This window comes from Mirounga leonina, unplaced genomic scaffold (genome assembly GCF_011800145.1).
Source record: "Mirounga leonina isolate KUSES-001 unplaced genomic scaffold, KU_Mleo_1.0 Mir_174, whole genome shotgun sequence".
Taxonomy (NCBI): domain Eukaryota; kingdom Metazoa; phylum Chordata; class Mammalia; order Carnivora; family Phocidae; genus Mirounga; species Mirounga leonina.
In genome coordinates, this window is record NW_023270451.1 from 6,781,417 (window position 1) to 6,795,468 (window position 14,052).

The following is a 14,052-nucleotide window of genomic DNA, read 5'->3' on the forward strand; positions in this document are numbered from 1 at the left end:
AAAGTTGTGTGTGTGTCTGTGTCTATGTGTGTGCTTATCCCTCCACATTTGTATTTATCTCTATATTTAGATGTTTTATAAGCCATGGATTTGCAGTGGTAGCTCCAGTTCAAATACAGCCCCTCAAAGTTCATTTGATCTTGTCTTTATATCTTCCTTCTCCATCACTGAAAAACCTGGTTCCCACTGTCCTCAGTACACTTACTGATTGAGTTAATACCTGGATGTAGCGCCTTCCCAACCCAACTGGGCTGCGCCTGACCCCTTGCCTAAACTTGTCTTCGAGTGGGGCGCCATTCTTGCCTGCGCTTGGGCTGCCCCTGCCGTGTGGTGGCCGCAGTTCTCATGCAAGAGCTGTTACTACCAGCCACCGCCAAGCGGCCTCAATGTGTATTTTGAGCCACACTGTAAACTCTGAGGGTGGTACGTATATTTAGTATTTTCTTTGTCCTTTCAGCTCGGTTTGCAACTTAACCTGCATTTAGTTCCTGAGAAACATCAGCAAGCTGCTGACTTCTTGTTCATGTCTCCTGAGAGTGTCCTGTGTACTTTGAGGAGATGGTGGGGAAAGAAACAACCCAGAGGAGACTGGAAGTAGGCAGACCTGAGAGAGGAGAGAGATAGCTGAAAGTGGTGTGCAGTGGGGACTCTTAGTGCTTAGCAGTCTTCACCCTGTCCTGGTGAGGAAGGAGTACTTTCCCCTTAGAAAAATCCCTGGAAGCGGCACTTCTTACGGATTCAAAGCCCTTTTTACTAGGCCCTTATCTTTTTGCCCACTGGGGTTCTGGTTCGCTCTGCAAGTTTTCAGCCACTTTTTCTACACTGACTGCCTGCCTCCAGGCAATGTTTTCAACTGCCTAGTGATCTTTCTAAGGGTGTTCCTAGGCCCTTAAGGTCCAGCATTTCTATCCTTCTTCCAAAATATATTTCGCCCCTTGCTTATCCTGTCTGATTAATGGTTCTACCAACTCTCTAGTCTTCTTTCACCTCATCCACCTCCTTTTCCCCCCGTTTTTCCAGCCCAGTGTAATTTCCAGGAAACTTCACAGATACCTTTCCAGCACACGCCTTCTCTGTCTTTTGAGTTTCTCACATTTTTGGCATATCAGGAACTTTACCTCCCTCAGGTCTTTTTCTACATCTACATGTTGCACAATGTTCAAGGGAGAGGTGATGGGGATAATTAATAACTGCTGTTTTTATCACTTTCTTCCTGAGGCCGAGAAGGTCACAAGTTTTCTCTGCACCATTTATTTTCTATTTTTGTCCTTCCTCTCTACTTTAATCCATTTTCCTCCTTCCATTCTTAAGTGATCTTCGTTCTGTGGCTCTTTCCCTTGGTCTCGCCATGTCTCTCAGGGTCATATAGAAAGAAAAGGGTCAGAAGATGGGGCTCCTGAGCCTTGCAACTCTGTTGGGATGTGTTCTGAACGACTAGAAAGCATCAGAGCTCTGTGAAGCAGGTGGGAAGTGGGGGTCTGTCTGTCTGTCCCCTTTAGTAACCTTGCAGGAGAAGGTCAGAAAGGAGAAGCTTTTGTTTTTGTATAAAACAAAAGCTTTCTAGGCTTTGCTGAGTGTGTTAAGAAATCCTATCAGGCAATTTCCCCAAGAGTGGGCAGTTGGAGATAGTGTGGAGAATATAATTACCCTCATGGTCAGAAGGTCTATATTCTAGTGCTAGCTTTGCCTCTGACTGGTTGTGTGACTTGACGTAAGTTACTTAGACCTCTTTATATTTTCTGATCCATTGTTTGCAAAATGAGCATTTAGAATAGGTGAGTTCTAAGGTCCTATACAGTTCTAAAAGATTCCGGTAGGACTGAGTAACTCCAGTGTTAAAGATAATTCTTTTGTGCATTTTTTTTTTAATTTTATTTATTTATTTGAGAGAGACAGAGATAGTGACAGAGAGCACGAGCGGGGAGGAGAGGAAGAAGCAGGGTCCCCGCTGAGCAGGGAGCCACGATGTGGGACTCGGTCCCAGGACCCTGAGATCATGACCTGAGCCAAAGGCAGACACCCAGCCGACTGAGCCACCCAGGATGCCCCACTTTTGTGCATTTTTTAAGATTATTTATTTGAGAGAGTGAGAGCACTGACAAGCATGAGTGGGGGTAGGGGCAGAGAGAGAGAGAGAAGCAGACTCCCCGCTGAGCAGGGAGCCCTGATGCCCTGACGAGGGGCTGGATCCCAGGACGCTGAGATCACGACCTGAGCCTAAGTCAGACGCTTAACCAACTGAGAGCCACTGAGGTGCCCCTCTTTTGTGCATTTTTAAAAAACTTGTTTTTTGACCTGTATGAAGGCGATATACTAATGTTTTTTTCTTGCAAAATGGATACTCTGCAGAAAATTCAAGGGGACTTATTTAAGTAAAATTAAATGCAGGTGCTTTTTAATAAATTTCATGATAAACTTAATCTGCATTGAGCACATTTTAATTTTGTTTGGGACTTACACTATATTTCTACTAACCATTTCTTTTGGTAGCTATTCTTCCACCCACTGTAGTCTCTGAAGAAGACTCCTCAAGCTTTGGCCTATTAATCAAAATGTCTTGTTTATTACTTTCCATGTTGTATTTTATGTATTGAAAAAATTAAATTCCTATAGATGAAGAACATCAGTGGTCGCCTTCTAGGTAATTAATGGGTACATGATGGTAATATTTTTTCCAGAGTATTTCAGTGGGTGAGAGAAGTTACTTCTTTATTTTTTTGGTTTTCTTCATTTCTACTTCTTCCATTATTTAAAAACTTGTATTATAAGGTTTTCCTTTTCTTCATATATTTTTATGTTACAATAGGTCCTATGGCTCCTTTGAACAGTAAAATGAATTTATCAGAGATACTTATGTATATATACTAGTAGTATTGGGTAAGTGAAAGTGTTAAAACCAAGTTAAACCACTAACTGCAAATTAATAATTATAGAAACAGTTTTTTAAATAAAACTTTACAGTATATTATTAACCATAATAAAATTGGCAAAATTTTGATCATAGATTTTGTGCAAAGACCAAGTGATTTTGACCAAGAGTTGTTTGTTAAGTTAGGGCATGTCTCTTAGAGTTGCTTTTTGTTAAGACCTCAGAACCTATCAAGTAAGCTGAATGAGGGCATTGATTTACAACTATTGATTTATTTTATATGATAGGTATTATATTTCTAAGTTACTTATTATAAACATAAGGAAGCCATTCTGAAAAATAACTACCAGATTTAATTATTAACAGATCATAATTTCAGTCAGTAACTCATCCAAAATAAGCTAAGCCCACATAACATGCTTCTGCAATTTTTTCTTTTTAGATCAAAGAAAGCAAAGAATTCAATTGATAAATCAACGGAGACTGACAATGGCTATGTATCCCTTGAAGGGAAAAAGACTGTTAAAAGCAGTGAAGAGGGAATTCAAAGCCATGAACCTCAGTGTGAAACTGTTCGACCAGAAGAGGCAGCCTGGCACCCAGGAACACTGAGGAACATTTCCAGCAAAGTAAGTGTGATTTCCAAAATAGTTTGCTTGTGTGATTTTACAACAGAGAATGAAAAGTGACTTAGACATCGGAATCACCTTTGAACTCTGTATTTTCTCCAAAATTTATTCTGTGAACCATTATAAATCACACTGATAAAGTTGAAAATCAAATAAAGTTACATGAATAAACTTGATTGCTACTCTAAATTGGCACCTTCTGAATTGATTGATGGCTCCAATTTTTCCAAAATGTTAAGGCACTTCGTAATTTATAGTTGATGTTTGTTAAACCTTGTCTTCTCTTTCCTCATTTCTGTGTGTGTGTGTGTGTGTGTGTGCGCGTGAATTTGTTTAAATAGAACATCTAAATTATTTTAGAAACTGAACTAGGAATCTGGCTTTCCATTCATGTTCCCCAAAAGAAAATATTACCTTGTTTTTTTTCTACCTTCATTACCTTTGGGGTCAACACATTTGTTTTTAATTTGAAAAAAAATTCTTATTGAGGATATTTGTTAAGAATAACAATTATTTGTTTACTTTTCCAAAATAATAATGAAATCTTGCATTTATTATAACAAAGCCTAATGTAATATCATCTCTGTCTTTGTTTTGCTGAATTTTTTTGGTTAAATAATTTTTTCTTTAAAAAACTTAGTTAAAAAAAATGGCCAAATTAAAAGATGTTGCTTCGTTACATATAGAAATGGGAGCATGAACATTTGTGTTGATTCTTCAATTTTGAGTGAAGTATGTGTTAACTACTTGACAATACATGTGTTTTCAGTACCAGTAGCTATACAATCAATAGCATGGGTCTTCAGTGAAATAGAATCCCTTATTCTGATTTTGGAGTTTTGAAGCATTTAGCTCTCTGATAATGTGAGCCTCACATCACTATCATCACTCAACAGCTAAGTTTTCAGTCATACAGCTTTCAAACACATTTTCAGCTATTTATTACCTACTGAAGTTATATGAGAGGAACATGAAAAGATCAATAAAACTTAAGCTCTGGGGTCTCTCAATTTCAGAATTTCCAAAATCTGGATGTCTCTTACAAATTGATACGTACATAATGTTGTCTGTCTGATACGTACACGCATACAACTACTATTTACTTCCTCCTGCTTCATGTCATTATTAAATCAGTAATGGTCTTAAAATTGATGGCATTTGGGGTTTGTAGAAATAGTATAATTAGTTCATCTCCGTTTTCTCAGCTTCTTTTAAATGGCCTCTGTTCTACCCTTATCCTATTTTATATTCTTAATTTTCTAAGCTACTTCAAATCCTTTCATGAACAGAAATGTTATAGGACAATATTTGACAAATGGCTGTTGAATTACTCTTAAAGTTGAAATGATAGTAGAGTCACTAATTTAAGACATTTTTAAAGAAGATCAGGTAATACTAATCAATCACTTTGAGGTTTTTGAAGATTATTTGAAGGTGTACGCACGTGTGTGTACATATAATTTAAAATTTTACAGTTTTAAAGCTACAAATTCAGTCATAAATTACCAGTAATTCTATTTGTGTACCCCCCCACCCCCAGGATACTCAAAGGACAATAGCAAATGTCTCTGATGAAGTCTCCAGTGAGGAAGGTCCTGAAACAGGATACCCATTACGCCGTCATGTGGACAGGACTTCTGAGAGCATTCTTCGGAACAGAAAGTCACACCATTATAAGAAACATTACCCTAATGAGGTATATACTTTGTCCTTACGTATATGTATACGTACCTATTTTATGTGTTACTAATTTACAACTTCTTTCAACAATTGAATATAATTATTGAAATAAATATTTCCGATCAGTATCAATTATCTTGTTATATTATCTGGATTTATAGGGTAGCAGTTTTAGATTTCTGTCCTGTACACATGATAGAGAGCTATACATTTGTACTCATTTTGTGCATTATCTCTGAAGACTCATCCATTCAGTTTGTTGTTTACTTCTAAAGACAACCACCCTAGAGAGACACTTTGTGAACTCCTGTGTTAAGTCTTTTTCGCAGTTTGAAAGGCTTTATAGCTTCTGGATCATAGCAGTTATCATTCTAAGTGACTTTCTTCATGTTACTATCACTAGTTATTAAGTTGCCCATATTATAAAATTCAATTCTTTTTTCTTCTTTGATTCTTTCTTTATTAATATTTGTTTTTCCCTAAACCCTTTTCCAACTTTATCACATCTCTTGGAAGTCATCACATCCCTTGAAACTATTTAAATAGAAAAAGAATTTCAATTGTATTTTTAATTTTTATTGTAAGGACAGAACATTTCATTATCTCACTTCAAGGCAAATGGCACTTACGACACTTTTTTGATAAACATTGCCTTCTCCTCCTTCGAGGGTATATTAGAATTTTTTTCTTGATGATTTAGGGCTATACTTTTGAAAAATAAGATATTATGCTGTTCTGGAGTGTGAATACCTTGATTGTTTTAAGCTTAGAAGAGTTACTTGTTCTTCATACAATCTTCTCTGTGGTTGTATCTCTATTTAATCTTAGTGGTGACTCTGGCTGTGTTTCTTCTCTCAGTGGCTGCCGTTAGACACACACTAACGCCACTGTGTCTGCTCATTGCCTTCACCCAGATCATCTGATATACTGTCCCCTTATCCTTGTGAAATTCAGTCTTGTGAATTTCTCAGTCAGAAGTCAGTTCGTACTGGAAGGGATTCAGGGCCTTCTATAGAAGGAGGTCTTCAGTCTCCAGTAGATAAATTATTTGGCTTTAGAGGTAGTATTCTCACCCCATAATCTTTGCTCTCCTTGGTTTGCAGCTATATTTTGAACTCTTGAGGTTCTTGAAAGGCAGAATAATATTCTACTGATCTTAACTTTTAAATAAATATGTTGCCTAAAATCTTCTGGGTTTCAAGCTAAGTAACACTGATAACTAGCTAGTTAGCATTGATTGTTTTAAATCTTTTTTTAATGATGTAAAAATTACCTACAATTAAAACCTGGACTTCAAATTCTTTATCTGCAAAGTAGGAAGCTTTAGACTAGAAAATATCTTAAAAGGTGCATTTCAGTTCAAGAAAATTTTGACTCTCCCAAATCAAGCCAGCTTCACAGGGTAGTTTTAAAAAGCAAAACAAAAACTCCTTTGAAGAAGTAAAATTGAGACAGGATATGGGTAGTGTTGTACTATTGTTTGACATCTTTATGTATGTATTATTCTGTTCTCTTCAAATTACTGGTGATATTTTTTCTTTAAGAGTGAGACACAAAGAAAGCATTTTGGAAAGCACTTTGTGCCTGGGTAGAACTCATGGTCTTCCTATAAAATGACTGGTTAGGGACACAGCCACTTGTTATAAGCCTCCCATATGTCAATATCTATAGATATACTTTTTAGGGGTTTTTAGTTTTTCAGGAAGAATCATCCAATCTTCTGGTGGTGTGGGAGTAGTAGATATTATACTAGGCTGCCATAGTGTTTGGCATCCAGGAGATTGGGGATGAGGTGGCGATCTTGTCATTTATGTGTAGACTTTCACTTAACTCCCCTTCCTCCCACCCCTACCCCTGCCCCAGTTTCTTGCCTTTTTCTGCTATCTGCTATGTATATCTGGTTGTCTTCTTGTAGTTACTTGATTATCTGGAATAGGAGGTGTCCTGTGGAATTGATAACTTCCTTTAAGCATTTGCCCTGTTTCCTACTTTCTCCTGTTTTGTTTAACTCTACAAGCATCTTTCAATTTTTATTCCCTATTGAAAATTAGCTTTTCATCTAATGAAGGTAGCATTTGATGGGAAGCACAATGAAGAAACCATGGGCTTAGACTCAGAACATTTAAGTGACTTTGGAAAAATTGTTTAACTTCTCTGAGTCTCAGTTTCTGCATCTGTATGGTGGAGAGAGGAGACTAGCTTCCTCAGATTGTTAGTATTAAATAAGATTATGCACAATTGCCTGGCACAAAGCATTTATGTTGTAAATTCTTAATTCCTTCAAATAAATAATTTTTCTCCCCTTAATTTGATTATATGCTCAGTTTTAACTATCTGTCTAAAGATTTAAAATAAGCAGACCAAGCCAAATTAAATGAGCTGTTAGCTATATTCTTTAGTTCAAAAATTCCCAATTTTTAGCCTTTTTTCAGCAATTTTTAGTGAAATTCAAAGTGGCCCTTAATAACCTAAATGTGGCAGGTAAAATTCTGTTTGACATGTAAGTGGTTATAGGTCATAATTTTTAGATTTTACATTTGTAAAGTGGCCCACTTTTTAATCAGTATTTGGCAAAATACTTTTACAAAGAATTAAAGATGCTTCCTATCCCTGAAATCATCCATTAGTTTCAGTTACATAATTATCAGGTCTTTAATCTTGTTACTCATTTCTGTACCTGATTAGCAAGTCTGCATCAGAAATTAGTCATAGGTAATAAGCTAGCTTTTTCAAAAATTTTAAATTATCAATTACTGGTTACTTAATTCTTTCTGTGCCTTACTACCTAATGAAAACAGTTGTGATAAAAACTGTGTATGCTTCAAGTATTCTGGTTGACGTTAGTGAATCAAACATTTTTGGAGTGTTTTTTATAAAACAAAGCAGACTGATTCTTACCTTTTTTCTTTCTGAATTTTTTTTCTTTTTATTTCTCTACTTACTTTCTTGCTCAACTCTTTCAAAACATTTTTACTTCTCCTTCAAACAGATAATTCTCCTCCCATAAATAAATCCCTAATCAACACACTAAATATTATATTCATGGTGCCCCATGACTAGAGTAAGAAAATAACTCCATTAAACACATCAGTTAAAGTTGGTTAATATTCACTGATAATATAATACCAATATATATACTGATAAAATAATAGCCATATGAACTTAGGCTAGTCTCTGCCTTCCTGAATTTTGAACTTTGTATAAAAGTTTAGGAGGAAACAGGCACAACCTTTGCATGCAAAACAACACTTGAGCTGAGATGTGAAATCAAATAAATTTTGATATGAGGAAATTTTGTTATTCCTTAAAAACTAACATATTTTTAATGTTTTGCTCTCAGTCCCACTGTCATTTGACGGTGTATTTGTTGTTGTAGCAAAAAGTAGCAATGTATGGTTCTGATAGAACCCTTTGAGTTGGAAAGGGTACATAAATTGTATTAATGTCAAAGAATATCTTGATTTCAGGATGCCCCTAAATCGGGTACTAGTTGCAGCTCTCGCTGTTCAAGTTCCAGACAGGATTCTGAGAGTACAAGGCCAGAATCTGAAACAGAAGATGTATTATGGGAAGACTTATTACACTGTGCAGAATGCCGGTCATCTTGTACCAGTGAGACAGATATGGAAAATCCTCAAATTAATCCAAGTGTGAAAAAAGAATATAGAGACGACCCTTTTCATCAGGTTGGTTTACAGCATTGGGTTATTTGGGGCTCTCAGTCCAGCTTTTTTGAATGTATGTACAAATTTTACAGAGGTGAAAAAAAAGCTTACATTCAATTAAAGTAGAATTCCTATGGGTTTTGTTTTTTTTTTTTCTTTTTATGTGAGCTGTGGTCTGGCTTCATTGGAACATAGAATTTCAGTATTTATATTATGGTTTTGTCTGTCACCTTGCAAACGTATGTTCCTGAGAGTTGTTGGTAAATGGAGTTTTATAAGTCAAATTGTGTTTTAGATGCATTAGTCCTTTTCTCACTCAGCATACTTCATGGATCAGCACCCGTGGCCTTAACTCCACCTATAAGATTATAATTCACAAATCTATATCTCATGAATATCAGATTTATATCTCCCAAGAGCTTTAGCAATGCTCTCCAACAGAAGTCTAATGAGAGTCACCTATGTAATTTTAAGTTTTCTGGGAGCTTCATTTAAAATGTTTAAAAAGGTGAAATTAATTTTAATATATTTTACTTAACCCCATATGTTCAAAATATTGTCACTTCACCAAATAACCAGTGTGAAAAATACTAATGAAATATTTTACTTTTTTTATACTACATCTTCAAAATCTGTTATGAACCTTTATAGCACATCTCATTTGGACTAGCCACTTTTTAAGTGCTTAGTGGCAATGTGTGAGTAGGGTGCCATATTGCACAGCACATGTCTATGCCATATCTTTTTTTGAATCTCCCACCAGTATCTCAAATTTAACCAAACACCCCATCTTCCCTCATAAATCTGTTTTTCTTATGGCTCTCAAAATCTTAGTGAATGACATCTCCATCCATCCAGGCACCAGTCCGGAAACCCGTGGTCATTTAAAATCCTCACTCTTCCTCTTCTTTCTCTTATGTAATTTCTCATCAAATCCTAATAATTAAACCAACAGCTACGCTCTTAGAAAATTAAAGTTAGAGGGGAGCTTACTTAATCTGCTAAAGGGTAGCTACCAAAGAACCTTCTAAAAACCTATCATATTTAATAATGAAATTTTAGGAGTATTTCTGTTAAATGCAGAAACATGTCAGAGATACCCATTATCACTGCTTTTTCTATCAAAATCCTACCAGTTATGTTTGTCTGTCTGGTTGAACTTAGACTGATTTAAAGTCCACAGTAAAGAGCAAAATGTTGAGCATAACTAAAACAATTTTGGAGAAAAACAGGGAGACTTTCCCTACTGGATGTAAAATTTTACTTTAAAAGTATAGTAATTAATAAAGATAGTATGGTATTATAGTTGTATGCTATGGCCTGAATGTTTGTGCCTACCCCCTCCCACCCATCAGTTCATATGGTGAAACCTAATGCCCAAGGTGATGGTATTTGGAGATGGGGCTTTTGGGGGATGATTAGGTCGTAAGGTTGGAGCGCCCATGAATAGGTTTAGTGCCCAAGGAAAGAGACCCCAGAGAGCTCCCTTGCCCCTCCCACCATGTGAGCCTACAGCAAAAAGAGGGTAGTCTGTGAACCAGGACGTGGGATCTCATCAGACACCAAATCTGCCAGCACCTTGATCTTGGACTTCCCGGCCTCCAGAACTGTGAGAAAGAGACGTCTGTTGTTTCTTAGCCATCTAGTCCATGGTATTTTGTTATAGCAGCCCAAGCAGCCCAAGGTAGTGTATAAAGAAATAGACCAATGGGACATAATAGAAAACCCTGAAGTGTAGTACGTGTCTATGTGGGTCCCTAATATATGACATAAGTGGCATTACGGCTAGTGGGAAAAGGATGGACTCTTCAGTATATAGTTGTAGGTCAAATGATTACACAAAAATATATTCCAAATAGTTCTAAATGTGAAGAAGCAAACTTTAAAATATTTTCAAGAAAATAAAGGAGAAAAATCTTAGTTACTCTTGATAAGAGAAGAAATTATGTTTTATTTTTTTTTTTTCAGTTTATTTTATTTTTTAGACAGAGAGGGTGAGTGGCAGGTTGGAGGGGCAGAGGGGCAGGGAGAAAGAGAATCCCAAGCAGGCTCCACGCTCAAGAGAAGAATTTTTTAAAGAAGATACAAAAACTACAAGCAAACATCAAAAATGAAGGGATTGATAAATTTGAATATCCTGAAATTTAAAATTTTGGGCTACAAATTAAGCCATAAACATTGTTAAAAGATGGGGAAATAGAATTGAGGGAATGTTGTGGTCCCCATCGCCCTGAGATGTGAGATAGTTAAGTATATGTGTACGTAGGGGAAAATCAGGAGGGAAGGACTGAAGACACACTGGAGAAAAAGTTGTTGAATGAGATTTCTTAAGATTCTGGAGGGGAAGCATAATTAGGAAGTTTTGCCTTCGATAGGAAGGAGAACACATCTTCTGCTGAGATAGGAGGAGGAAGTGCACAGAGAAAGTAGGATGATGAGGATGCAGGAGGTCTATTAACAGTAAGTGAGATGATAGGATTGGGGGGCTTGTAGATGGTGGTGAAGGCTCGAAGTTACCATTTGTGGGAAATGGAGAGTATGTGTGCACATGTATGCAAGTCAATGAACACATTAAGAGTCACACTGCCATATTGTTGAGGGTCCAGCTGGAATCTGAAACCATGAGTTTGTGGTTGTCCAATCCACACAGTTGTGTGATACTCTGTGGAACACAGTTGCGGTAATCAGTAATAGCAAACCTTTAAAAGGCATTCACTATCAGCCGGGCACTGTGCATAGTAATCCTGATGCATTATGTCATGTAATTCTCACAACCTAAGACAATGCAATGTATTTTGTATATATTTATTTTGTAGATGAGAAAAATTGAGGCTTGGAATTAAATAATGCACTGTAGGTGCTCAATAAATAGTTGCAATTCAAGGTACAGGAGAGGCCAAGAAGTAATGGATATGGTAAGCATCTAGACGTGTTAGATTGAGAAGGAAATGAAACCAAGAAACTTGGACTGATAGATTGAAGGATAGATGTGTTCAGAAGTGTTTTAGAATTGAAGGTTTGAGACACCCGGTAAGAGGAGTTGTGGTTGAAGACTCAGTTCAGAAGTCGAGCAATTCAGTGTTTTGACAAGATCCGGGCTGTGGCCATGGGAGTAGCTGAAGGTCCCTGGCTTTTAAGAAGTAAAGAAAACAATGAACAATCCATGAGAATAGGGTGTTGGATGAGTCATCTGGAGATTCATCTGCGTCGCTGAGCATAATAACTGGAATTGAGGTTTCAGAAAATGCCTGAGAGCTATTTTCTCAGTGATACCATAAAGAGGCATAGAAGCAGGGACCAGGTGTTCTTTTGCTCATTGTTGAATCACACAGTGCTTGGTACATAGTAGGTGTTTAAATAAAATCGAGTGAATGAAAGGAAATAACATTTTTTTAATGAATGCTGTACAGAATAAATTGGCCCTAAATCTATCCCCATTCTGCTCCTTTTTTGATAAGATTTTTAATGTTCTAGTCTGCATATTAATTTTAGTATCATAGGCTTACATTGGTTTTGCTTTTGGATTAAAGACTTGATTTTACACACATTTAGTATTCTCAGGCTTCTAAAAAATAATCTCAGTATTTTCAGTTTTAATAGTAGCCATGTAATGGAAATTAGCTCCCTTTAATGAAAAGCTACCAGTTTTTTTTCTTATTTGACTGAGGTCTGTATTAGGTTTGGAGGACCATTTTCTACCCACCATAAAGACTAAAAAATCCCTCGTTATGAAGAAACAATGAGCATTTGAATCCATGTGTTCTAGTCAGGATGTTACCAAATTTGTAGTTTTGTTTTGTTTTGTTTTTTCTTTTCTTTTTTTTTTTTTTAAAGATTTTATTTATTTGACAGAGAGCGACACAACGAGAGAGGGAACACAAGCAGGGCGAATGGGAGAGGGAGAAGCAGGCTTCCTGCGGAGCAGGGAGCCTGACGTGGGGCTCGATCCCAGGACCCTGGGATCATGACCTGAACCGAAGGCAGACGCTTAATGACTGAGCCACCCAGGCGTCCCTGTTTTGTTTTATTTTCTTTGGCAATAGTAACTGAAACATTTCTACAGCAGAAAATTTCTCTCCTCTAATCATGGCTGAGTATATAATGAAGTATGAGGCCATGTTCAAGTGAAATTCATTTTTCAGTAGGAAAAGCCAGATTTTAATGTGTACAGCTCCCACAGGTAGAAACTCCAGTAAAGCAGTTGTCATGGTGAATTTACTTAAAACACACCATCATTTAAGTGTTAAGGTTTTCAGGCAGTTCTGAATGAACACAGAGCAAAGCAGTTGAGATTTTGAATGAGGATAAAGAACAATCATTAAAAGAGTTCCAAATTTGGGGTTGAAAAACACTAAGAAGAACCTATGTGATAAAATTATAAAATGGAATTATTTGCTCTGTTTTCCTTGAGCCTTTTTGAAAAATGTTTCATGTAATGTTGTTCTTCATACACTGTAGGCAGTACATGTTTCAACAAGACTGTTACTTCAGAATATATTTCACACACACAGATACAGGGTTGGTTTTTTTTTTTTTCAATTAACTCTTTTTAAATTCACCAGTTTCTAGTTGCTCTTTTTTCTCCTGCCTTCTGGCTTTCTAGAAATAGGAAGATGATATCAAATGCTAGTTAGAGTAACTGCAAAGGTAGCTGGGCAAAATGAATACTTCTGGAAGGAGGGTGAAGAACTTCTTGAATTCCTATTTCTGTCTCTAGGTGGACCTTGATATGCCTTGCTTCATGTAATCGGGAAGCCTTTAATTCACTGTTAACAGATTGAGAGTTTAAAAAGATTAGGAGCCTGTAAATCAGGGGTGGAAACCTTGCCTCTCAGACTTCATACTCTGTATTCAGCTTGTCCCGCTTGTTCCTGGCTTTGTAGTTCCGTTCCATTTCGTAATTACCTAGATTTCCATGGAAAGTTGGATATGTGTTTTGGTACAAATTACTTCTATGCTAGCTAGAATATTTCGTGGAATATTTGTGGAATTAAGTGGATAGTTAATAACTAGTATCTTACAGTTTTTAAGGCTCTCCAGTAGTGAAATATATGCTGTGATGGTTAATGTATATTAAAATACTAATCTTTGGGAAAAAGATAAATATTCAGAGGAAACTTCTTCAGAGTCAAATAAACTAAATGTAAAAGAGCTTTGCCAATAATATGGCTACTGGCATTACATCAAGAAAGTTAATGTATAAGTCAGA

At 36.6% G+C, this 14,052-nt stretch overlaps 1 protein-coding gene across 6 annotated transcripts in view; it reads left to right on the forward strand.

Moving 5' to 3' along the window:
• Positions 1-14,052, forward strand: part of PHTF2 (putative homeodomain transcription factor 2) — a 114,245-nt gene that overhangs the window by 83,199 nt on the left and 16,994 nt on the right. For all 6 annotated transcript variants that reach the window (XM_035020436.1, XM_035020441.1, XM_035020440.1 and 3 more), the window contains 3 exons: positions 3,312-3,498; positions 5,039-5,194; positions 8,646-8,864. In XM_035020436.1, coding sequence (XP_034876327.1) covers positions 3,312-3,498; positions 5,039-5,194; positions 8,646-8,864 — 562 coding nt within the window. The remainder of the gene's footprint in view (positions 1-3,311; positions 3,499-5,038; positions 5,195-8,645; positions 8,865-14,052) is intronic.